The sequence below is a fragment of the Schistocerca piceifrons genome, chromosome 7 (assembly GCF_021461385.2).
Source record: "Schistocerca piceifrons isolate TAMUIC-IGC-003096 chromosome 7, iqSchPice1.1, whole genome shotgun sequence".
Lineage (NCBI taxonomy): Eukaryota > Metazoa > Arthropoda > Insecta > Orthoptera > Acrididae > Schistocerca > Schistocerca piceifrons.
Window position 1 is genome coordinate 215459527 of NC_060144.1, and position 23773 is coordinate 215483299.

Consider the following 23773-nt stretch of genomic DNA (forward strand, 5'->3'; position numbering starts at 1 on the left):
CACGACTTCCTCTGTACTTCACTGTTGGCACTACACGTGATGGCAGATAAAGTTCTCCAGGCTTTCGCCAAACGCAAACCCTTCCATCGGATTGCCACAGTATATAGTGTGACTCATCTTTCAAAATCACTCGTTTGTAATGATCTATGGCGTTACTCTTTCCAGCACGTCATACGTCACTTAGGACTGACTATAGAAATGTATGGCTTTTGAGGGGTTGTTCGACCATAGTACCCCATTCTTTTTAACTCCACACGCAACGTCATTGTGCCAACTGGACTGCTAGTAGCAGTTTGGAACTCAAGAATGATTCCTTTTGCTGATTTCTTGCAACATTTTACTACTAATATCAGCAATGCTCGACGGTCCCTGTCCGCTAGTACATGTAGTCTACCTGGTCTTGTTTCAGCTGCGGTTGTTACTTCGCGCCGGCCGGTGTGGCCGAGCGGTTCTAGGCGCTTCAGTCTGGAACCGTGCGACCGCTACGGTCACAGGTTCGAATCCTGCCCTGGGGATGGATGTGTGTGATGTCCTTATGTTAGTTAGGTTTAAGTAGTTCTAAGTTCTAGGGGACTGATGACCTCAGATCTTAAGTCCCATAGTGCTCAGAGCCATTTGAACCATTTTTTTGGATGAAAATGCCTATTGTTCCTCCTGCGGCAGATTTTCTGAAACGGCTAAATATTAAATAATTCAGAGTCTTCATTTGTGCGGCCGCAGTGACTGCAGTAGCTCTGGAATTATTAAAGGCAATCAAAAAACAGAGATAGCACATTTTACGGGGAGAAAATAAACAGCCGCTAGTGACTATACATATAGTCGTATTTTATGACAAGAAATATGTAGTGCTGCAAATCAACGTGAAATTAGGTCAGAAACATCAGTACCAAACTCAAAAATACCTAACAAATGCCTAGATGTAACCGTAAATCAGACAAGAATGCTACCACTGTCGATATTTTAAATAAATCGAAAATTTATAGATGCATTTTCCAGTAGCTGCAAAGACGGATTTTAAATATCTTTAATAAAACTTAAGCAATTTAGTGGGCTAGTTTGGAACCAGCGAAACCGAGTAATCGGCCACAAGTCGTGGAATGTAGAAGCCTCTTGCCCTCTGGCGCACAGGTGCTGCTTCCCTAGATTGTTTCTGAAGCCGGGGACATGTGATCTTTTATGATCAACCGAGTTATTTGTTGCAATATGGAATTGCAAGTACAGCGATGCAAGAATTAATCTGGGTCCGCCATTAACCGTTTCCGATTTAGTCTACAGAGACAGTCTGATCCGAATACTAGAAACCAGGAAGGTCCTTAGCTGCACTCAATGTGGACTCAGGGGGCATTGATCCAATTTCGTGAAACTGAGCCTGCTGTAGGTGCTGTGCATTTGGCTGTCTTACAAAGATAGCATTCAACTGTGATATCTTTCGATATTTAAAACCGGTACAACAATAAGTGGAGGCACACCACTGTAAGACAGCTCCATCGATGGGGCTTCCATCCCCCTCTGCTTACATTCCTATCGTCCTACAACACCTTCCACTCGTTGGAGTAACGCAGATTAGCCGTGCACGCGAGGGAGGTTGTTGGAACTGAACTACATCAGAACCATCTCGCACTATTTATCGGTAAGGTGCTGACCACGCATCTTGTACAGACGTCTCTTTCACTGTAGTGGACACACCTGGTCGTGGCTTCGTTGAGAAATGGCGCTGTAACAGCGAGGATCGTAGGAAAATCCTTAACTACTTTTGAGTAAACAGCAAATAATTATCGTTCCATGGGACAAGGTCACCCATACACAGGGGCAAGGCGAAGACGTACATCCTCCTCCCTGGCTCCCAGGGAAAGGAAAAAATATAGGTACTCCGCTGTTCTCCTTTCAAGGAAATTATTTAAATGTCGGTATTACGCAGTGTTTCAACAGAGTCGAAACTGAAACTTTTTTATGGCTTCTTACAAATCGCCATTCGTCTTCCAAAATATTAAAAGCACTCCACACCCCTCACATCTAGTCCCTCCTCCCTTACAAACTACTGTATGGGCGCCCAGAGCAAGGGATGCCTTTTATTAAGTGTTAAACAATGGAAAATCCAGGCTGGAATAATGACAATATTATGAAAACAATAACTGCTACTCACCATAGAGCAAAGATGCTGAGTTGCAGGTAGACACAACAAAAGACTATCAGCAAATAAGCTTTCGCTCGAAAAGGCCTTCATCAGTAACAAACACACACACACACACACACACACACACACACACACACAGACACACAAATACACTCAATGAAACGCAACTCACGCACACACGACCACAGTCTCTGGCTGCTGAGGCCAGACTGTGTGCAGCAGTGTGTGGTGGGCGAAGCAACTGGGTGGTAGGCGTAAGGAGGAGGCTGGGGAGGTCAGGGATAGCAGCTGGGTGGTGGGGGTAAGGAGGAGGCTATCCCTGCCCTCCCCAGCCTCCTCCTTACCCCCACCACCCAGTTGCTTCTCCCACCACACATTGCTGCGCACAGTCTGGCCTCAGCAGCCAGAGACTGTGGGCATGTGTGTATGAGTTGTGTTTGTGTGAGTGCATGTGTGTGTATGTTGTTTATTTCTGATGAAGGCCTTTTTGGGGTGAAAGCTTACTTACTGACAAACTTTTTGTTGTGCCTATCTATGGCTCAACGTTTATTAACTGTTGTGATTTTTAGTGCAGGATATTCAGCATTAAACATGTGTTTTGCACAACATGGCACATATGTTGATCTGTACAGTGCATTCATAAACAATGATGATCTCGAACTCTGTTTATTACTAATAACTGTCCATTTATGCTGCCGCACTCAGATCTGGTCTATGCCTGAATCACATCATTGACCTGGATCTCAACTTCTGAACAGTGACTGGTGCAACCAATCACTGCGGCCACCGTCAGCCAACTCCTTAGTAACGCAAGAATTAACACATTTTGCAAGCTTTCAAGCAACGTCCTTACATGAGTGACCGTTCGCTGTGGCCATCACCACTAGACACTTACATAAAACAATATTTTGTAAGAAGCGACTGGAGCCATAACCGATGCTAATTTCCTCCTTGGCTGTCGCCTCCCAACTTCAGCTGCAGATACAACGGAGTTTCTAGCTCGAGTGTTTTACCCAATCGCAGAAAAGGAAATTTCATGGTGGACCTTTGCTTAGCCAATATCAACCAAGGACGCTCTTACCAGGTGGGTGGTGACGCCGCAAACGTCAGCAAAGCACCTCCCAGTGAACACCACATTGTCGTTCTGCACGTCATAAAAAAGGCACGCTGACCTTCTGCCACAACTGTAGGTCTTATGACACATCGCACCATATTACTATTATTCGATATCTGTTTCAATATAAGTGTTATGTCCCTCATATCTAAACATTTTTTTAGATGTATGTAGTTGAAATATTATCTCATAGGTCAGGAAATGATGTCCTTAGAAGAACTATTTTAATTGCTGTGCTCTTCCCAATTACCATTATTAAATAAATGAAATTTTGCAATTCAAACAGCAATAGAAACTTGCCATTGAAGATGTACAGTTAGGAGGTTGGACAAGTGGACTAAAGGGATTGGTTTTAGCTTTTCTACAGATAAATATTTGTGTGTGTGTGTGTGTGTGTGTGTGTGTGTGTGTGTGAGAGAGAGAGAGGATTTTAACCACTCAATTTTTACCTTGCCTGACTTTAAATTTAGCGATGCTGCTCTGAACTGGAAGACTTCAAGTCTTGCTTCATAATTGCTATCGAAGATCTGCTCTGAACTGGAAGACTTCAAATCTTGCTTCATAATTGCTATCGAAGATAGACTTATGATGAATTTTGAGACTAGGTGACGTTTTTGGGACTTGATTCTAAGCTTTTGTGATTACTCTGCAGGAAAGTGACCTGAAGGATAGCCCCTTTAAAACGCAGAACACCTCGAAGTGCCATAATCACAGATCTTGGAGAGCATACAAGGCATATCTGCTGCAGTTTTATAAGGCTTTGGAAAGTCTCAGCTAGATTATGGGTGCACAGCATACACATCAGTGAGGCCTAAGGGACTGAAAATCAACTACGCCATCCGTCATGTGGGAATTAGGCTGGTCAGGCGTGCCTGTTGGGCCATTTCCGTACATGACTTCTGTGCTGAGGTCTGATAGCCGCCATCTGGCATTTGCAGCAGTTTCTCAGCGTGTTTGAGTTGCACAGGGTACCACAGAATCCTTGCAAACGGGAAAACTGAACGTCCAATCCTTGTTGGGCTATCTAGATTTATGGTTTCATGCTTTTTCTAAATCACTTAAGGCATTACCCGGCCAATTTCCTTCTTCATCCTTTGTCATTCCAAGTTTACGCTTCTTCTCTAGTGATTTCACCATCGACGAGACACTAGAGTTTAACCTTGTTTGCTCCTTTTTGTCCCAGAAGCGTCAGATACAAAACTGTTGCTTGCCCTACTACAAATTTGTTCCCATAAATTGGTTGTGAATAACGATGCCATTTAAAGCAAGGTAGGAAGATTATGGTTTAACATCTCGTCATTGACGAAGTCACAAGAGTCAAAACACAAACTCACATTGGGGGAGAATGTGGACGACAATTTGTAGTGCTCTATTTCAAAGGAACTGTCTTGGCATTTACCTTAAGTGATTGAAGGAAACTAACATTAGCAGTGCTTTCTTTCAAAGGAACTATCTTGGCATTTGTCTTAAGCGATTTAAGGACGCGAGTGAAGACCTACGTCTCGATGGCGAGGTGGGACATGGTCCTCGTCCTCCTACATCACGAGATGAGGCCTTTTGAGATCTGCCCAAAGTGCAACCTACTGGTATTTGGTGTGGTAAAAATAGCAACCCTTAGCTATGGTCAAAACTGACTTCTACTCTGGTTCCTGAAGGAAGTCAGATTGTTTTAAATTTATTGAGGTACAAAAATATGACATTCCTGAACCCATTTTCGTCTCTGTATTTCAGAAAATTTAGAATCAGAATCTGAATAATAAGCCTGTATTTACAAAAGGGTATAACAAGGAAGACTCTCTTTTCTTCTCTGTCGTTCTCCGTGAAGATGTCCTCAATATTAATTTATCAATTGAATAGACAGTAAATGATACACAGACACATCCAGTCTTAGAATCATTCTAGCGAATGAGATGGGCTCATATAGAAAAATCTCCCATGTATCCTGGTTCCCTGGGTACCATGCACTCTATACAACTCATGTACACAGCAGATAAATAATTCCTGATTTTGGACATTACTCTTCATTTATAAACGCTGTATAAGTAATTGTTATTCTCCTGGGCACTAGAATATGTAGACATTCAGGAATACGAATTATCAGATGTACCTGCCAAGGCTGCACTTGTTGAAAATTGTGTGGCTCAATGACCCATCCCCATAGGGGCATGTTGTCATTTCACTGTTGGGGTACAGCTACGTATCATTAGGGAAAAGAGTGGCTGTGGGCGACGAAGAATAGGTTGTGGCTAGATAAATCAGCTGCTCAGCCGCTTTCTACTCTCTCCTTAGCCTAGGTCAAGTCCTCCTTACTCCACTCTGAGTAAGTTATCATTAAATGACACATGACTTCCAGCTCCAGTAAAAGGAATCTCCACTATGTCGTTCTTTTGGAATGCAGATTTCAGTACGCCGTATTTTAAAAGAGAATGTACTGTAGGCAGAAGCTAATTTATCGCACCCACTATTTTAGAAGATATAGAGTTGAAAGTAACTTGACATTCAATATCATAAAGAGTCTAAACATCTTCCTTAAGTCAAAAATTTTTTGCAAGCGACTATCAGCAGCATCGATATACATGGAGAAATCCATGGTACAACTGTACTGTCTTATATTTACTGACAACCAGTTTCGATCATTGATTATCTTCGCAGTAGAAAAATATTGTGACAGCTTCACATCTCATATATACTATTTATCCAGAATAGACACCATAGCTGACTTGCAAACGACAAAAAAAGATACTTTACGCCATAATGCCGGCTTAAGGAAGCAGAGAAATTGAAAATATGAAACCATGTAACAATAGTAAGTGCACAAGTTACTTGTTTTCAGTGTTTTCTGCTTACTTAAGTCGGTATTATGGCGTGAAGTGTCTTTTTCTGTCGTTTGCAAGTCAGCTATAGCGTCTTTTCTGGTTAAATGGCATCTATATACATGAAGCTGTCACAATATTTTTCCACTGCGAAGGCGATCAACTATCGAAACTGGTTGTGAATAAATATATTGTAAGACAGCGCAGTTGTACCATGAGTTTCTCCAAGTCTTCCTAAAGTATTAGAGACGAGAGTATATTGTTTTTTCAGTTTACTCGGATGATTTACCTGTTTTTCCCCCTTTGCGACAGTCACAAATTATTGAGTGTATTTTAGCTTTCACTTAGTTACGCTATTCAATTTCAAACACTGATGATATTTGCAATTTGAGCTAATGAATGAATGTTTGCTGGATGCAAGTGAAAATAGGAGACGCTGAGTACGATTTTAAACGACTTTGTATTTTATATTTTTTTGTGAGGGGGGAGGGAGTCTACGCATTTTAACCTCTTTATCCCAAACAATATTTTTAAATGGGCTGGTAACTTTAATGTTGAGCAATCTCGATCCATAAACACCCCATCATCCCAGCCTCTATTATTTTGTGAATCAGCGCATTAGTTTTAACTCCAACATCTACCAAATGGAAGAGGCTGTGGCTCTTGAATCTATGCAACAATTACCTGTTATAAGTACTCTGAGCCACATACACTTTATGCTACAATCTCTTCCACTCGGTGACAGTGACTGCTGGTACATCTACTAAGAGTGATTTTGACAGAGGCTTCTCAATGAGACTCTCTGTTAGTGATCGGTTTAATATATAATGGGTACTAAATATTTCCATCAATAGTGTACATACGTCGGGATTTCATGGAGTATTGCTTCTCATTGTTAGAACTGGAAGATTTCAAACCCTGCTTCATAACTGCTATCGAAGATCGACTTTATGGTGAATGCCGTAAATGTCGTAGGTCCCTGAAGACTACTAACCACTTTCGTGTCTTCTTAAAATATTATTAGTCAGTTTTTGAAAACTTTATACTTGCTCTGGGCTCTGCTCCTCTAGCATAATTCGCAACTAATAGGATCTGGAACAAAATGTTTCACTTCCATGTACCATAGCCTCGCTGATGACTTATTAGTTGTACCTTTGCAGAGAAAATGGTGACAATTTTACGTAGTCTCATATTTCTTTCAGTTGTGATGATATAATAGCTTCATCTAGTTCCATTGATCTATCTGGAGAAACTAAAGTGCTATAGTGCCATTGAAGATTTCGATGCATCTTGTAACGCAAAAAGAGATACTACTACTTTGTTTAGTATGAGGGACTCTGCCTTCAGTGTTGATTAGAAACCTCGATTGCAAAGATCAACAGTTTCCAATAAAATATTACAAGGAAAGGCTCGGTGGCATTAAATTAATGCTTAAGAGGTAACACTCAAAGTAGCTGGAATATGTGCAGTCATACCCACGAGGGGGAAGTAATTTAATGAAACATGACAACAATTAGATATATGTTCCAGTTACATCACGATATCTCTAAATACTTACATGTGGATTAAGCTGGAAGAACGACACGTCTATGAGGGCTTGGTCCATCACACTCTTATCTGTAAAACAAAAACAAATCTGTAACAAGTGTAAGGGAATAAAAAATTGACAGTTACAAAAGAGAACTTGCCAATAAAGGAAGCGACAAAAAAATTGTTAAGTGAACAAACAGTAGTAAGGCTGGTAAAAAACTGTCAAACAAACGGAGGCTCTACATGAAAAGGATGCTGCACTCATCGTATGACGAGCTAGATTAATTAGAAATACAACCTTTATAAAATTTTGAAATATTTTCACGATTCGCAATGTAATTATATCGTATTGCATGCAGACATTGGATTGTAAAACGCTTCTCTTAGAAATTATTCTTGGCTTCTGATCAACATCATCATTTGTTTCCATAATAAATAGAAAATTAACTTCAGCAATGGTTCTCTTGAGTACTGTACAAGGGATTTAGTATTTGCATCACAGGTGGGTCTGAAGAAATTATATTAGTAGGTTTTTGTTCAACACGTAAACTTGATAAAAGTAATAATTAGCTACAACAGAATGACAAAATCGTTGTAATTCCTGTAGGATGCTACGTTTTTACAGAACCAATAAATCTGTTCCAAAGAGGAATTCAAAACTTACTTAACTCTAGACAAATCACTCAAAAAAATTCTATTATAAACTGATATATCTGTAAATCAGTGTAGGAACTTCGTTATAAATTTATAAAAGTGCTGTTGCACATTGTTAATGATGGTTTTGGATAATATTTTCAAGGTTATTACTTAGGAAACAATTTCATTCTGATCTTAAGTGATATCACTTCTTTCAGAAAACAGCTGAATTAGGTTTCACAACATCTATGAAGAAGTGTATCATCAGTTTGTGACATTTCATGACAATGATTGGAATATTATAACATGCGTTCTATATCATTTGAGAATCTCATTCAAGTTCATAGTGTTAATGGAGCAAATGTCACAATGGTCTTGAAGATCATGTAACATAGATGTTTCTCTTACTTTTCCCCATATAAATTATTAAAAACTATAGCTGGCATTCTGAATAATTCTTCATAATTGGGAACACAATGAAAATTATAAGTGTTTTCTCACTAAAGAGGATTTGTTATACCATAATAATGTTCAGTTATGTGTAATATTTACTGTTCTGATAGTTATGTGGAAGAGATGGAGTGTCAAAATAAGTACAATGTTTAACTCATAGACAATTTATCATCAAATCTGTGGGTTTTTATCACAATCAGGAAAAATTATAATGTTTTACAATGAGCTTAACATCAACACATTTTTTACTATTTTTCTTTCTTTGAAAACATGTATACAAAACAAGACAAGTAGTGGCTATAATGAGTTATTATAGAAAGGTGATATAAAAATTTTCTTTACTTGGAATTCATGTAATGGTGATTGTTTGTCATATTGTCATTAACAACTGATGGAATTTATATTTCTGTCTTTTACATACACAAGATATGATTTTATACAAAAGCGAGGAATTTTGAATTATAGTTCTTAAATATGAACCTGAACATGAGTTAGAAGTAAAACAGAATGATCTTAAGGAGTCACAAATACAAATTTTACTAACTGATATGCAGAGACAAGAGACTGCTAGGCTCTAAGGAATGAGCTATATTAAAGTCAAGAGTGGAAATAAATACAATTAAATGTAGTTTGACATGTCACAGTTTGCACTGATTGTTTACCAGATAGATAGGCATAACAGGCAAATTAAAGTCCTATTATTGTATGCTAATGTTAAAGTTTCAAATGTATTTCTCAAAAATGGTAGTAATTAAGTTATCCTTGTAGAGACATGGAGTTTAGAGTCTTCTGAATGATGTCACAGAGATTATGATACCACCATATACATTAAATCAATTTCTCTTTTGGAAGGAAGGTGTGCAAGTACCAAATAAAGGACTCCTGGGGATGAAAAGATTAAAATGATAGAGAGTGACAGAGCATTTGGAACAAATTACCTGAGGTATCTGAAAAGCAGTGGGGCTCATATGATACTAGCCATTGAAAGCTGGCTAAAACTCAGAATTGAATGCACTGAGATTTTTGGGTTAAGTGTGAGTGTATATTGAAAGGACAGGCCGATGGCAAATTGAGGTGGCATATTTCTCCCATTAGATAAGAAACTTAAATTCACCAAGTAATAAAGTGAAGCTGCATGAGAGAGTGTTTGAGCACGACTCAATATCAAGAAGGGTGGGCACAAACATAGTTGGATCTACGTCACTCACCATACACATGCTCTACATGTTACTGAAAACAGAAAAAAACTTGAGTTCATTATAGCACTTTCTTCGTTAATTATACTGTTATCATTGGAGGAGACTTTAAAACATCCAACAGTTTACTGAGATAACTATAGCTTTGAATTTGGATGACGTGACAAGACATCCTGTGGAACATTACTACATGACATTTCTGTAAACTACCTAGAACATGTAGTTCGAAAACTAGTAATGACGGAGGTGTGTTGGACCTCAAGGCTACAAACCGACCTCACCTCTTTGAGGAGATCCCTATTGAAACTGGTGTCAGTGACAGTGAGACTGTTGTATCAGCCATGTTTACTGACGTACAAACAACAGCTAAAACAAACAAGTAGGCAAATTTGCATGTTTAATGAGATATGCAAAGAGGGAATCATGTCATATCTTAACTACAGACTCAAAACCTTTACCTCTGGGAAGGAGCATGTAGAACCGTGGCTCAAGTTTAAAAGAATAATTGCCCATGCAACGTATAGATAATTATGTACCTAGCAGCACCTTTCATAAAGGTCAGGAGCTTCCTTGGTATACAGTCACTATAAAGAATGCAGTGTGTTTACATTTCGCGGCGTGCTATTGCAGCTGTAGCGGTTATAAAGCTAAGTACAGGTACTGTCAAAGGTGTGCACTGTATTCGAATATTAAATTCAGCAGTTGTCTGCCCCCGGTAGCTGAGTTGTCAGCGCGACAGAATGTCAATCCTAAGGGCCCGGCTGGGTCGGAGATTTTCTCCGCCCAGGGACTGGGCCTTGTGTTGCCCTAATCATTATCATCTCATCCCCATCGACGCGCAAGTCGCCGAAGTGGCGTCAAATCGAAAGACTTGCACCCGACGAACGGTGTACCCGACGGGAGGCCCTAGTCAAAAGACATTTATTTTATTTAGCAGTTTTCAATCTTCATCCAAATATTAGCAGTGTGTTTACATATCGCGGCGTGCAGTTGCAGCTGTAGCGGTTCTTAAGTTATGTTCCGACAAAGTTGTTTGTGCACTGTTATACAGTTATTAAATTTAGTAGTTTTCAACGGAGTCTCGTGCTGTTTGTGTTGAAATAACTCAGCTGAGTGTTCCAGTGGCCGCTTGAATTTTTGGTTTATCTAAAAAACTATGTGAAGTTTTGGTGCAAATGGTATTAGTTATGGTTTAGTAGTATTAATAAAAGTCGTTGCTTTCTTAGTAGAGAGAGAATTTCGAGACCACTATTGTTAGTTCTATAAATAGTTCTACTGAAGTAATTAACTTAGGTAATGTTTAACTTTTCCAGTAACTGTAAACTGTTACCATCAGTGAGAAGTGTGAGCTTTGTCGTAGGTTTGTGAGTAGTGGGTTACACTGTGGGATTTTTTCAAAGTATTTTCGTTGAGGGAATGCAGTGGCGAAGCCAGTGGGCATTCTAGCAAGATTCTCTCCTGGGAATGCAGAATCTGCAGCCGAAATAAGTTGATAGAGGAGCAGGAGCGTAAGGAGGAACTACATAGATTGAGGAGGGTGAAGGGTGCTGGAGAATGGGAACTGGCAGTTGGCAAGAAGGCAGCTAGCAGGAGGAGGTATTCAGACAGCTGTACTCCACGTAGATGCAACAGATTTGACCAATCTTCAGAGTTAAGAGGAGAGGAGCCTCCTGTAGCTGTAGCTGTAGGAAACATCCAGCAGTCCTCAGCAGTTAGGAAGCGTAAGTCAGTTGCAAAGTCTAACAGAAAGAAGACGGTTCTGCTGCTAGGTAGTTCGCACGGCAGAGATGTGAGTCAGCAGCTGCACGAAGTGTTGGTGAGTGAGTACCAGGTCACCAGCATTGTGAAGCCTAGTGCAGGGTTGGCTCAGGGGAGGTATGTACGAGTTTTACGAAAGAGGATCAGTTAGTGATTGTGGGTAGAGCAGGGAATAGTCTTGATAGGGACGAGGAAAATGATGTAGCTGGTGACCTGGTAAAGATAGCTACTCAAACTGGTGGCACTAATGTGCACTTTATGCAGCAGTTTCAGTGTCATGATCGGTCTCATCTTAATGCTGCTGTTAGGCGTGTTAGCATGGGGCTGGAGAAGATACTGATGGCAGAGGGCATGGGTCACATTGCATCGGTGCCAATTGAGTCTATCAATATATCAGGTTTCACTAGGCATGGTCTGCAATCTTAATAGGTTTAGGAAGAGGAGGCTGGCAAAGCTTACAGGTGACTGTGTAGTGGGTGGTGGTGGGATCACTCATGGAAAAATTCCTGTAGTAGTTGGTGTCAGAGCTGCACCTTTTTCAGATTGAAGTCAGCTGACAGAAATACCTGCTTAAAGGAAGTCCTTCTAACAAAGGAATCACCTTCACATGAGGTCAGGTATCAAAGTAGAGAAGGAATTAGCATATTTCATCAAAATATGTGAAGTATTAGAGATAAAGTTAGTGAACAGCTTGTAGATGTTAACTCTGACATTATCGATACATTGGAGCACCACTTAAATAATTAAAAGGTTTCCTTCACCAGGATACAGATTAGGTGGATGGTTTTCAAGAAGTTCCTTGCAGAGTGGGGGAGTGGCCATGTATGTTAAAAGCAGTATTCCATTTGAGTCCGTAGACTTATCATGGCACTGCACTGAACAGATATTTGAATGCTGTGCAGGGGCAGTTGAATGTAGTGAAACTAAACTTTTAATTGGTGTTGTTTATAGGTCCCTTAACTCACTTCTTCAGAACATTTCTTCTTAAGCTAGACAGGGTTCTTGGTCCACTTTATAGGAAGTACCAAAAATTAGTTATTTATGTAGTGACTGCAATATTAATTTTGCATATGATTTTGCAAGAAAAAAGATGTTGGTAGATCTCCTAAACTCATATGATCTGACGCAGACACTGTTTCTTCCAACCATGATGCCGGTGAACAGTAGCACAGCCATAGACAATATTTTTATTCATTCATCATTACTAAATGGGCATTCTGTCAGTAAAAGGGTGAATGGCCTTTCAGACTATGATGCACAAATTTTAACTCTAAAAGGCTTTTGTACTCAAAAAAATGTATGTAGGAATGCTAATCCAATAGCAATAGAGAGTTTTTTAAACCTCGTTAAGGAACAAGAGCTGCAGGATGTTTATAGTGCCAGTAACATATATGACAAACATAATGCTTTCCTTAACACATTTCTCATGCTCTTTGAGAGGTGCTTTCCATTATAACGTTCTAAACGGGGCAATAGCAGTAAAAGGCAGTCTCGGTGGCTGACTAGTGGGATAAGCATGTTATGTAGAGCAAAGCGAGAATTATATCAAAATGCTAGAAGCAATCACAATCAATCTACAGTAGCCCATTACAAACAGTATTGCAACGGGCTTAAAAGTGTTATTAGGAAGGCAAGAATAGTTAATTCACAGGATAAAATTAAAACCATATGGTCAGTTGTGAAGGAAGTGTCTCATCAGTAGCTCAAGCTGGGCGATATAAAGTCAGTTCGTAGTAAAAATATTTCGTTACTGATAAGTCAGATGTATGTACAGTATTTAACAACCTTTTCTGAGCATTTCTAGTGAATTAAATAAAAACTTAGTTTCTACAGGGAATTATATAACTCTCTTCGAAAATGCCTTTCCGAGACTAATTTCTGAAATACTACTCTGTGATACTGACTAGGGGGGAGATTGAGTCAATAATTAAATCACTGAAGACTAAGGACTCTCATGGACATGATGGAGAGCCTAGCAGGATATTTAAGTACTGTGCTACACATGTACTTAGACATATTTGTAATTTTTACTTTAAGAATGGTCAGTCCCTGAACGATTCAGCACTCAGTAGTAAAGCCGCTTTATAATTAGGGAGAAAGGGATAATGCAGACAATTGTACACCTATTTCTATGCCATCAGTGTTTGCTAATATTATTGAAAAGACTATATATGTAAGGATAATTGATCATTTTGTAACACATAATTTGCTATCAGATGTACAGTTCGGCTTTAGAAGTCGTTTAACAACTAAATATGCTATATTATCTTTTCTCTGGGAGGTACTGGAAGGATTAAACAGAAGGTTTCGAACGGTAGGCATTTATTTTATTTAACTAAGGCATTTGATTGTCTTGATCGCAAAATATTGCTCCAGAAGCTAGACCATTATGGAATACGGGAAGTAGCTCACAATTGGTTCATTTCTTACTTTAACAACAGACAGCAAAAGGTCATTATTCATAATGTTAAGAATGGTTGTGAAGTGGGGTCTGAGTGGGGTAAAGTCAAATGGGGGGGTGCCCCAGGGTTCAGTCTTGGGGCCACTCCTGTTTCTTATTTATATAAATGATATGGCCTCTAGTATTACAGGTAATTCTAAAATATTACTGTTTGCTGATGACACTAGCTTGGTATTAAAGGATGTTGTGTGTAACATTGGCTCTGTTTCATATAGTGCAGTTCATGTCATAAGTTTATGGCTTGCAGAAAATAAACTAACGCTAAATCACAATAAGACACAGTTTTTACAGTTTCTAACACAAAATTCAACAAAACCCGACGTTTTGATTTCACAGAATGAGCATATGGTTAGTGAAACTGTCAATTCAAGTTTCAAGGTGTTCAGATAGATAGTAAACTGTCGTGGAAAGTCCACATTCACTATCTTGTACAAAGACTTAATGCTGCCAATTTTACTATTTGAACGGTATCTGAAGTAAGTGATCGTTCGACACGAAAATTGTGGAGTCACAGCCAGACACCACACTTGCTAGGTGGTAGCCTTTAAATCGGCCGCGGTCCGTTAGTATACGTCGGACCCGCGTGTCGCCACTGTCAGTGATTGCAGACCGAGCGCCGCCACACGGCAGGTCTAGAGACACTTCCTAGCACTCGCCCCAGTTGTACAGCCGACTTTGCTAGCGATGGTTCACTGACAAATTACGCTCTCATTTGCCGAGACGATAGTTAGCGTAGCCTTTAGCTACATCATTTGCTACGACCTAGCAAGGCGCCATTATTAATTGCTATTTATCTTGTGATGCATGTACCGTCAGACCGATGTTCACCAATTATGGATTAAAGTTAAGTATTCCAACAGATACGTACCTTTCTTGCTAGTACAATTACTTTACCTGTTCCAGACCTCACGCCAGCCTGCGTGAGCTTAAACGCGTGCCTTTCGGCTACCCGTCACTGTGGATTGGCTGTCTTGCCAGTCCACAACAAAAATTAGTCTACTTTGCTTATTTTCATTCCCGCATGTCATGTGGTATTATATTTTGGGGTAACTCTTCCCATTCTCAAAGGGTAGCCGTGCAGTCTGGGGCGCCTTGCCAAGGTCCATGCGGCTACCCCCGTCGGAGGTTCGAGTCCTCCTTCGGGCATGGGTGTGTATGTTGTCCATAACGTAAGTTAGTTGTAGTTAGATTAAGTAGTGTGTAGGTTTAGGGACTGACGACCTCAGCAGTTTGGTTCCATAAGACCTTACCACAAATTTCCAAATTTCTCAAAGGGTATTTTTGGCTCAGAAGTTGGCAGTTCGGGTAATATGCGGTGTAAGTTCTCGAACCTCTAGTCGACCCCTGTTCACTTGTCTTGGTATTCTGACATTGGCTTCTCAATAGATATATTCTTTACTGTCGTTTCTTGTTAACAACATAAGCTTACTCCCAAGAGTTAGCAGCTTTCACTCAGTTAATATTAGGCAGAAACCTAATCTTCATTTGGATCGCACTTCCTTAACTCTTGTGCAGAAAGATGTGCAGTATACCGCTGCATTCATTTTCAATAAGCTACCACAAGAATTCAAAAATCTTAGCAGTGATCCACGCGCTTTTAAATCGAAACTGAAAAGTTATCTCATGGGTCACTCCTATTCTGTTGAGGAGTTCGTTGAAAAAGTATGCTGATTCCTATGTTGTTGATTGCGTTTACTTAAACTTATGGACTGACTTTTTTGGGTTCATAAACATTTTATTTTATCTGTTATTACTTCCAAAATTTAATTTCATGTATTGACACGTCCATGACCTTGGAGATTTGCTCCTCAATTTGGTCCTACGGAACATGACATGTAAATAAAATAAAATAAAATTGTCTAAAAAACAACGACTACTGCTTAATGGCTGTAAAAAAGAATATGACTATAGACAGAGAAATGATGAATAAAGCGTATTTGGCTGTGAAGAGTGTAATGTTTGAAGCCTTTAGTGGCTATTATGACAGGATCTTTTAGAAAGAAAACTAAAAAAAGTATAGTAGTATGTACAGACTGCTAGTGGCAAGGAAGTCACTGATGATAAAAAAGCGAAATTTAAGTTAGCAAATCAAATAACAAAACGTTAATTCCATTTTCAAATGATCTTTTATCCAGGAAGACATAAATACTGACTCTGATTACTTCTCGTAAGACTGCTGTTGATATTACTGTCACAGGCACTGAGACACAGCTAAAATCGCTAAAATTCAACAAGACTCCAGGACGCGAAGGAATACTAGTCAGATTCCATACAGAACTAGCAGCTGAGTTAGCTCTCATTTTTAACTGTAATTTACCGTAGATCCTTTGAACAAAAAACTGTGCCCGGAGACTGGAGAAAAGCACAAGTCAACACGTCTACAAGGGGATGGCTGAAGTGTTACACAAAACTACCGTCCGGACTAATTGACATTCATCTGATGCAGAACGTAAGAACATATTCTGAACTCCAACATAATGAGGTATCTGGAACAGAATTTCTTCATCCATGCCAACCAACAGGGATTCCGAGAGCGTCCATCATGAGAAACCCAACGGCACTTATCTTACGTGTCATCCTGAAAGCCACGGGTCAAGGAAATTAAGTGGATACAGTATTTTGTGACTTCCCTCAAGCATTTGACTCGCTATCATGCCAACGATTATTAATAAAGGTACGATAATACATCTTCTTTCCTTTAGCGTTTGGCTCATTTGAGTTACAGGCTCCACTGCACTCAATTTTCATAATTGTACAGTACTGGCCATTAAAATTGGTACACCAAGAAGAAATGCAGATGATAAACGGGTATTCATTGGACAAATATATTATACTAGAACTGACATTTGATTACATTTTCACACAATTTGGGTGCATAGATCCTGAGAAATCAGACCCAGAACAACCACCTCTTGCCGTAATAACAGCCTTGATACGCCTGGGCATCGAGTCAAACAGAGCTTGGAAGGCGTGTACAGGTACAGCTGCCCATGCAGCTTCAACACGATACCACGGTTCATCGAGAGTAGTGACTGGCGTATTGTGACGAGCGATTTGCTCGGCCACCATTGACCAGACGTTTTCAATTCGTGAGAGATCTGGAGAATGTGCTGTCCAGGGCAGCAGTCGAACATTTTCTGTATCCAGAAAGGCCCGTACATGACCTGCAACATGCGGTCGTGCATTATCCTGCTGAAATGTAGGGTTTTGCAGGGATCGAATGAAGGGTAGAGCCACGGGTCGTAACACATCTGAAATGTAACGTCCACTGTTCAAAGTGCCGTCAATGTGAACAAGAGGTGACAGACGTGTAACCAATGGCACTCCATACCATCACGCCGGGTGATACGCCAGTATGGCGATGCCGAATATACGCTTCCAATGTGCGTTCACCGCGATGTCGCCAAACACAGATGCGACCATCATGATGCTGTAAACAGAGCCTGGATTCACCTGAAAAAATGACATTTTGCCATTCGTGCACCCAGGTTCGTCGTTGAGTACACCATCGCAGGTGCTCCTGTCTGTGATGCAGCGTCAAGTGTAACCGTAGCCAAAGTCTCCGAGCTGATAGTCCATGCTGCTGTAAACGTCGCCGAACTGTTCGTGCAGATGGTTGTTGTCTTGCAAACGTCCCCACCTGTTGACTCAGGGATCGAGACATGGCCACACGATCCGTTAGAGCCATGCGGATAAGATGTCTGTCATTTGGACTGCTAGTGACACGAGCCCGTTGGGATCCAGCACAGCGTTCCGCACTACCCTCTTGAACCCACCGATTCCATATTCTGCTAACAGTCATTGGATCTCGACCAACGCGAGCAGCAGTGTCGCGATACGATAAACCGCAATCGCGATAGTCTACAATCCGACCTTCACCAACGTCGGAAACGTGATGGTACGCATTTCTCCTCCTTACACGAGGCATCACAACAACATTTCACCAGGTAACGCAGGTCAACTGCTGTTTGTGTATGACAAATCGGTTGGAAATTTTCCTCATGTCAGCACCTTGTAGGTGTCGCCACCGGCGCCAACCTTGTGTGAATGCTCTGAAAAGCTAATCATTTGCATATCACAGCATCTTCTTCCTGTCGGTTAAATTTCGCGTCTGTAGCACATCATCTTCGTGGTGTAGCAATTTTAATGGGCAGTAATGTATTTTATGTAACGTTGCGCCCTGATGCCCTTCCTGTCGAGCAGTCGCCAGATGCGTCAGGGAGGGAAGTCGTTGGGCCATCTGCCTGTGAATCGTACTAACTTTGCTCCGTGTGTGTTTATTTTAACTATTTGTATGACGTACGTCTGAAGCAAAAAGGGGGGTCCAGCTCAGTATTTGCCCAAACATTCGTGAAAAAGGCATTAAAACGCTCCGCCCTGCGAGTTCGATCTAGACCTAGCTCACCTTGCAGTCCTACAAGCTAGTGCAGTAGGCGTTATGCAATACAGGCAGATACGATAGTATGAGCGATCAGATAACATTCGTGACTGGACTGCCGATTTCGTGGTAGGGAGGAAGGACGCATCATGTTGTCTTGGGTGAAGGCTCTGAAAAAAGACGAAGCGCAGTGCCATGCCTCTTTTTACTTCAGCGATAAGTTATTATGCAAGTTAACCACCTTTTTACATGCAAATTAGTCAATTTGATACCCAAACCAATCACATTTCATACGAAATACAGTCGAAATCTGGGAGACTGCGGAAACGCACGTTTATTTTCAATTGCGATAGACTAACAGTGATTGTGTAGGTGATTTCTTTCTTTTCTTCCATCTAGTCACTTGTAGATAGTCCACTGCATGTACTGGGTATGGACTAAGGCGATTTCTACCGGCTGCGCCAGCCGCAGAGTAGAAAGTGCAGTCCAACAGAAGAACCGTTCCAACCCCCACTACTTTGTGTCCGCCTCTGCTGCCGGAGTCAGGGAGGCGGAGGACGGATGCTGCGAAAAGTGCCTTGTCGGTCTTCTGGAGAGACTTTTCTGCTAAAAACGTCTGTGAAGCGTTGCCGTGGTGGAAACAGGATTTGGTAAGTAACATAGCCAAGTTTCTGAGGCACTGACAAGAGGAAACTTTCTAGGAGAGATACCGTTCTCGAAAGCTTTCTAAACGACAAGAACAGTCCCTGGAAATAACGGTCAAACGCTCTGACCTCCTGTTTGGCATCTAGCCCAACGTTTATCCCTTTTCTTTTCATTTTTCTCTTTTTATCTTCCCGCACTGAAATCAGAGCGAGAGAGGTACCAAATATAAGAGTCTGTAGTATCGTGATGTGAAATCTTTAGACTCAAGTTTCTGGAAGAAGAGTTAAGCACACTTCATTGGAGGGGCCCCATTTTTCATACGGTGGTGGGAGTACAGTGACGTCTGCTTAAATTTTTTCATTGGTGGAAAAAAATGCTACATTCTGATAGGTAATTGTTGTTTGAAATAAGGGGAACGTCCACAGAACTGACGGCCTCTTCGCTTTTAACTTCACTTCGGCTTTTGCTCTGAGTAGAGCGACTTTAGGCTCCTCTTGCAGAGGGAATACTTCGGCGTCTGTTTCCAGCGGAGTCACTCCGCGTCTTACACTCGGTAGAGACACTTCAGGTGCATATTTCGACAGGCAGACTGCTGGTTCAGACATCGTCCAAGGGCGCTGCAACAGTGGCGACCACATCGGTTCAAATGGCTCTGAGCACTATGGGACTTAACTTCTAAGGTCATCAGTCCCCTATAACTTAGAAGTACCTAAACCTAACTAACCTAAGAACATCACAAACATCCATGCCCGGGGCAGGATTCGAACCTGCGACCGTAGCGGTCGAGCGGTTCCAGACTGTAGCGCCTAGAACCGCTCGGCCACCGCGGCCGGCGGCGCCCACATTGCCTTGTTTAGCGAGTCATGGTGCATTTACACTCCAACGATGATGAGGTTTACGAGCAGCATCGGTGGTACCGGTCACCATGAATTTAATAACCCTCAATAGTTTCACCTGGTCACTGAGGCTGCCACAGTTGCACAAACAACTTCACTTACGAAATGATAATTAAATCGAAACCCTTAGCTGCCGACAGGTGTTGTTGATATACATCAATGGGGACAACTGAAAATATGTGCCCCGAGCGGGACTCGAACCCGGGATCTCCTGCTTTCATGGCAGACGCTCTATCCATCAGAGCCACCGAGGGCACAAAGGCTAGTGCGACTGAAGGGACTTATCCCTTGCACGCTCCCCGTGAGACCCACATTCCCAACTGTCCGCTACCTACATTCGTAGTGTTCCTAATAGATATTTTCCCATTTACTCATTACTCGCGCCAGACTAAGCTGACGAGTCCCGTAAAAGTTCGGGCAAAGCGTGCGCATTCGCACAAAAGGTCAATGACCGGATAGCCTTTAACTATATGAAGATTGTATCTGTTCCCGAAAGAACAGATACCATCTTCATATAACTTCACTTACGTTCCAAGCATGAATACAATCACTGTTGTCGAGTCGCGGATTTTAGAAAGTTAAAATTTAATATGTTTGAGAGCTGAACGTATCATCACATGCTTCTCTCCCTGAACTTTTCCAGCCGTGAGTCACTTTCATTTTACCTTGTTTTGTGTTTGTCATTACGTTCATTGCATCTGGAGTAACGTTTACTGAATTACACAACAATGTTTTCAGCGAGATCAACTTGTACTAACAAATTCAGGAATTAATCGCAGCTTTGAATTTAATTTCATAGCTTATCATCCTTGTCCATATATAAGGAAACTATGTGGTTGTCCCCCCCCCCCCCGCCCCTCCCCCCACCCACTCACCCTCGTTGATCCACTGCTGAGCCGAAAACTGGCATTCATTAGTCCGTTGTGCACAGTTAAATTATCACCGTTCATTGTGGGACATAGATAAGTAACTAGCACCTTCCCTCACTCTCTTTAACAGCAAGGAGGTGCTTCGCAAATCATCGACAGAAGTAAATGTAACTACAGGCATGCCCCAGGGGAGTGTGCTGGACCCCTTGTACATAACGTATGTTAATGGCGTGGCAGACAATATTAATGGTAACCTGAATATTCGCAGGTACTGTAGTTATTTGTAATGAAATACTATTTGAAAAAAAGCGGCACAAATATCCAATCACATCTTTTAACTGAAAGTGGTGCTAAGAGTGGCACTTTGTTTTAAATGTTCAGAAACGTAAAACTGTGCACTTCACAAAATTCAGGGAAGTACCACAATGTGAATGAGTCGCAACTAGAGACAGTAACTCATATAAATACCTGGGTGTAATAATTTGTAGGAATATGAAATGGAATGACCATATAGACTCAATCTTAGGTAAGGGTTTCGGTTCTGTGGCAGGATACTGAAAAAATTCAGTCAGTCTACAAAGAAGACTACTTACAATTTGCTTGTGCGTGCCATATTAAATTATTGGTGAAGTGTATGTGGTGTATACCAGAGAGGACTGACAGAGGACGTTGAATGTGCACGAAGAAGGTCGGCACAAATGTTCGCTCGATGGCGTGACTCACGGTAGAGGACCACGGCGATGAGCACCTGAATTGGCAGACGCTTCAAGATGGCACTAACTGTCCCACAGAAGAACTGAACGATCTAGATGTACTATGAGTCTTCCTATGTGTTTCTCTCAAAGGTACAGTGAAGATAAAATCAGACTATTTGCTGCAAGGACAGAATCACTTACGCAACCACTTTTCCAGCGCTCATTACATGACGAGAACGCCGGCCCTTTTCAGGTCCATCACATGCTCCATGGTGTGTTGGGTTACCGGAAAGAGTCTGCAAGATTGGTGCCGGGAAACCTGACCCTGGACCACAAGAGTGCAAGAATTGGAGTCAGTCTCGATCACGTGTGGGGCGCCGGGCGCTGTGGCCGAGCGGTTCTAGGCACTTCAGACTGGAACCGCGTGACAGCTACGGTCGCACGTTCGAATCCTGCCTCGGGCATGGATGTGTGTGATGTCATTAGGCTAGTTAAGTTTAAGTAGTTCTAAGTTCTAGGGGACTGATGACCTCAGATTTTAAGTCCAATAGTGCTCAGAGCCATTTGAACCATGTGAGGGTTATGCACGAGAGGGAAATGAGTTCCTGTTGAGAATCACCACAGACGATGAGACATCGGTGTACCACTTTATCCTAGAATCAAAAGCGGCCTCAGTATCGCGGAAGCACCGCAGTTCACCAGTGATGAAAAGAAATTCAAAGTGTCACACTGTGCGACAACTGCTTGTATCACAGAGCACCGAGTTGTACTAGTGTCGTTTGTTCAAATTGATTTCACGCTACGATAAATGTTTCAAAGTCGGTGACGACTACGGAAATTATATAGTTCGGGATGCTATGGTATATTTCATTATGGCAATAAAGTTCATGTGTGAAAAACAGTAATGAAACTTATTTTCGGGACGTTCCTCGTAGATGTACACATCGTAGCTCCGTCCAACTTTGCCGGCCTGTGTGGCCGAGCGGTTCTAGGCGCTTCAGTCTGGAACCGCACGACCACTATGGTCGCAGGTTCGAATCCTGCCTCGGGCATGGATTTGTGTGATGTCCTTAGGTTAGTTAGGTTTAAGTAGTTCTAAGTTCTAGGGGACTGATGACCTCAGAAGTTAAGTCCCATAGTGCTCAGAGCCATTTGAACCGTCCACCTTAGTAAACAACTATTCAGTATGTGTGACCAACATGAGTATAGGAAATATTTGTTGGTAGTAAGCAGGAACTGTCTTCAACATTTTAGAAGAACATTTGTAATTATCATTTGCAAGCTGCTGAATATCGTAAATAGATTCTTAATAATGGTTTCCGATACAGAACCTTAATTGAAGAATTTTGAAAAAATAATTATTGTCCTGAATGAATTATAACTAAATAGACTGATGTATTTCTACGAAAGTATGCTGAAATATAACGCCTCTGAATTTGTTATGTGATAACTCTCGGAGCTTTTTCTGCTTGCTTGTTTTCTTTCTGGCTGATGTGCAGAAAGCAACACTAGAGACTATGCTGTTAACTCTCTGGTAATCTCAGAGCGAGCCTGCCGCCCTGCTGTGCCACTTCTCCGTACAGTGCTCACAGCCGCAGCGTGACGTTATCGCGTGATTCTAACCTCTCGTGTCTGCCGTGCGCCGCCACCCCCCACGCGACAAGTTCTCACGGCCTGGCACGCCACTTCACTGCCGCTGCCATCAGATAGTAACTGGCGAGCCCAGCTGGCTCGTCTATTTTCATTGTGTATTTTATTTATTCCTCTCGTCTCAATTATTCCTTGTAGGAACGGGATGCTGAAGACGTTGCTCGACGTCGTCTACAACATACGAAGGCAATGTGGGAAGTAGCTTCCCTTTTGTTACTACACTGCTCTGTAAAACTTAGATACAATAACAACATATTAATTGTTTGGTGGAAATGAATGAATGTGCAGGACCGTGTTGCGAGAGGTCTTCCAGTCGTGCACATAAAGCTGGACATGACATGGCTTGAGGTCAGCGAGACTGTGGCGCCAAATGGTGGTTGCTCTGCAGCACGAGGCAGTTCAAGGAACAGGAAAAAACTGTATGTGTCAATCATCGAGTATTTACGGTGCACTATGGTGGTATTCTTCATTACAAAACGGTTCGTAGACAATATATGGATGACAAACTGCTTATTGGCTACTGCGCAACACAGAAGCCCTACCAC

At 41.5% G+C, this 23773-nt stretch overlaps 1 protein-coding gene across 1 annotated transcript in view; it reads right to left on the reverse strand.

Annotated features, from left to right (window-relative positions):
- LOC124805558 (putative methyltransferase NSUN7) overlaps positions 1 to 23773 on the reverse strand; it is a 159669-nt gene that overhangs the window by 119507 nt on the left and 16389 nt on the right. The window contains exon 2 of the mRNA XM_047266125.1: positions 7620 to 7678. Within this exon, the coding sequence (XP_047122081.1) occupies positions 7620 to 7678 (59 nt within the window). The remainder of the gene's footprint in view (positions 1 to 7619; positions 7679 to 23773) is intronic.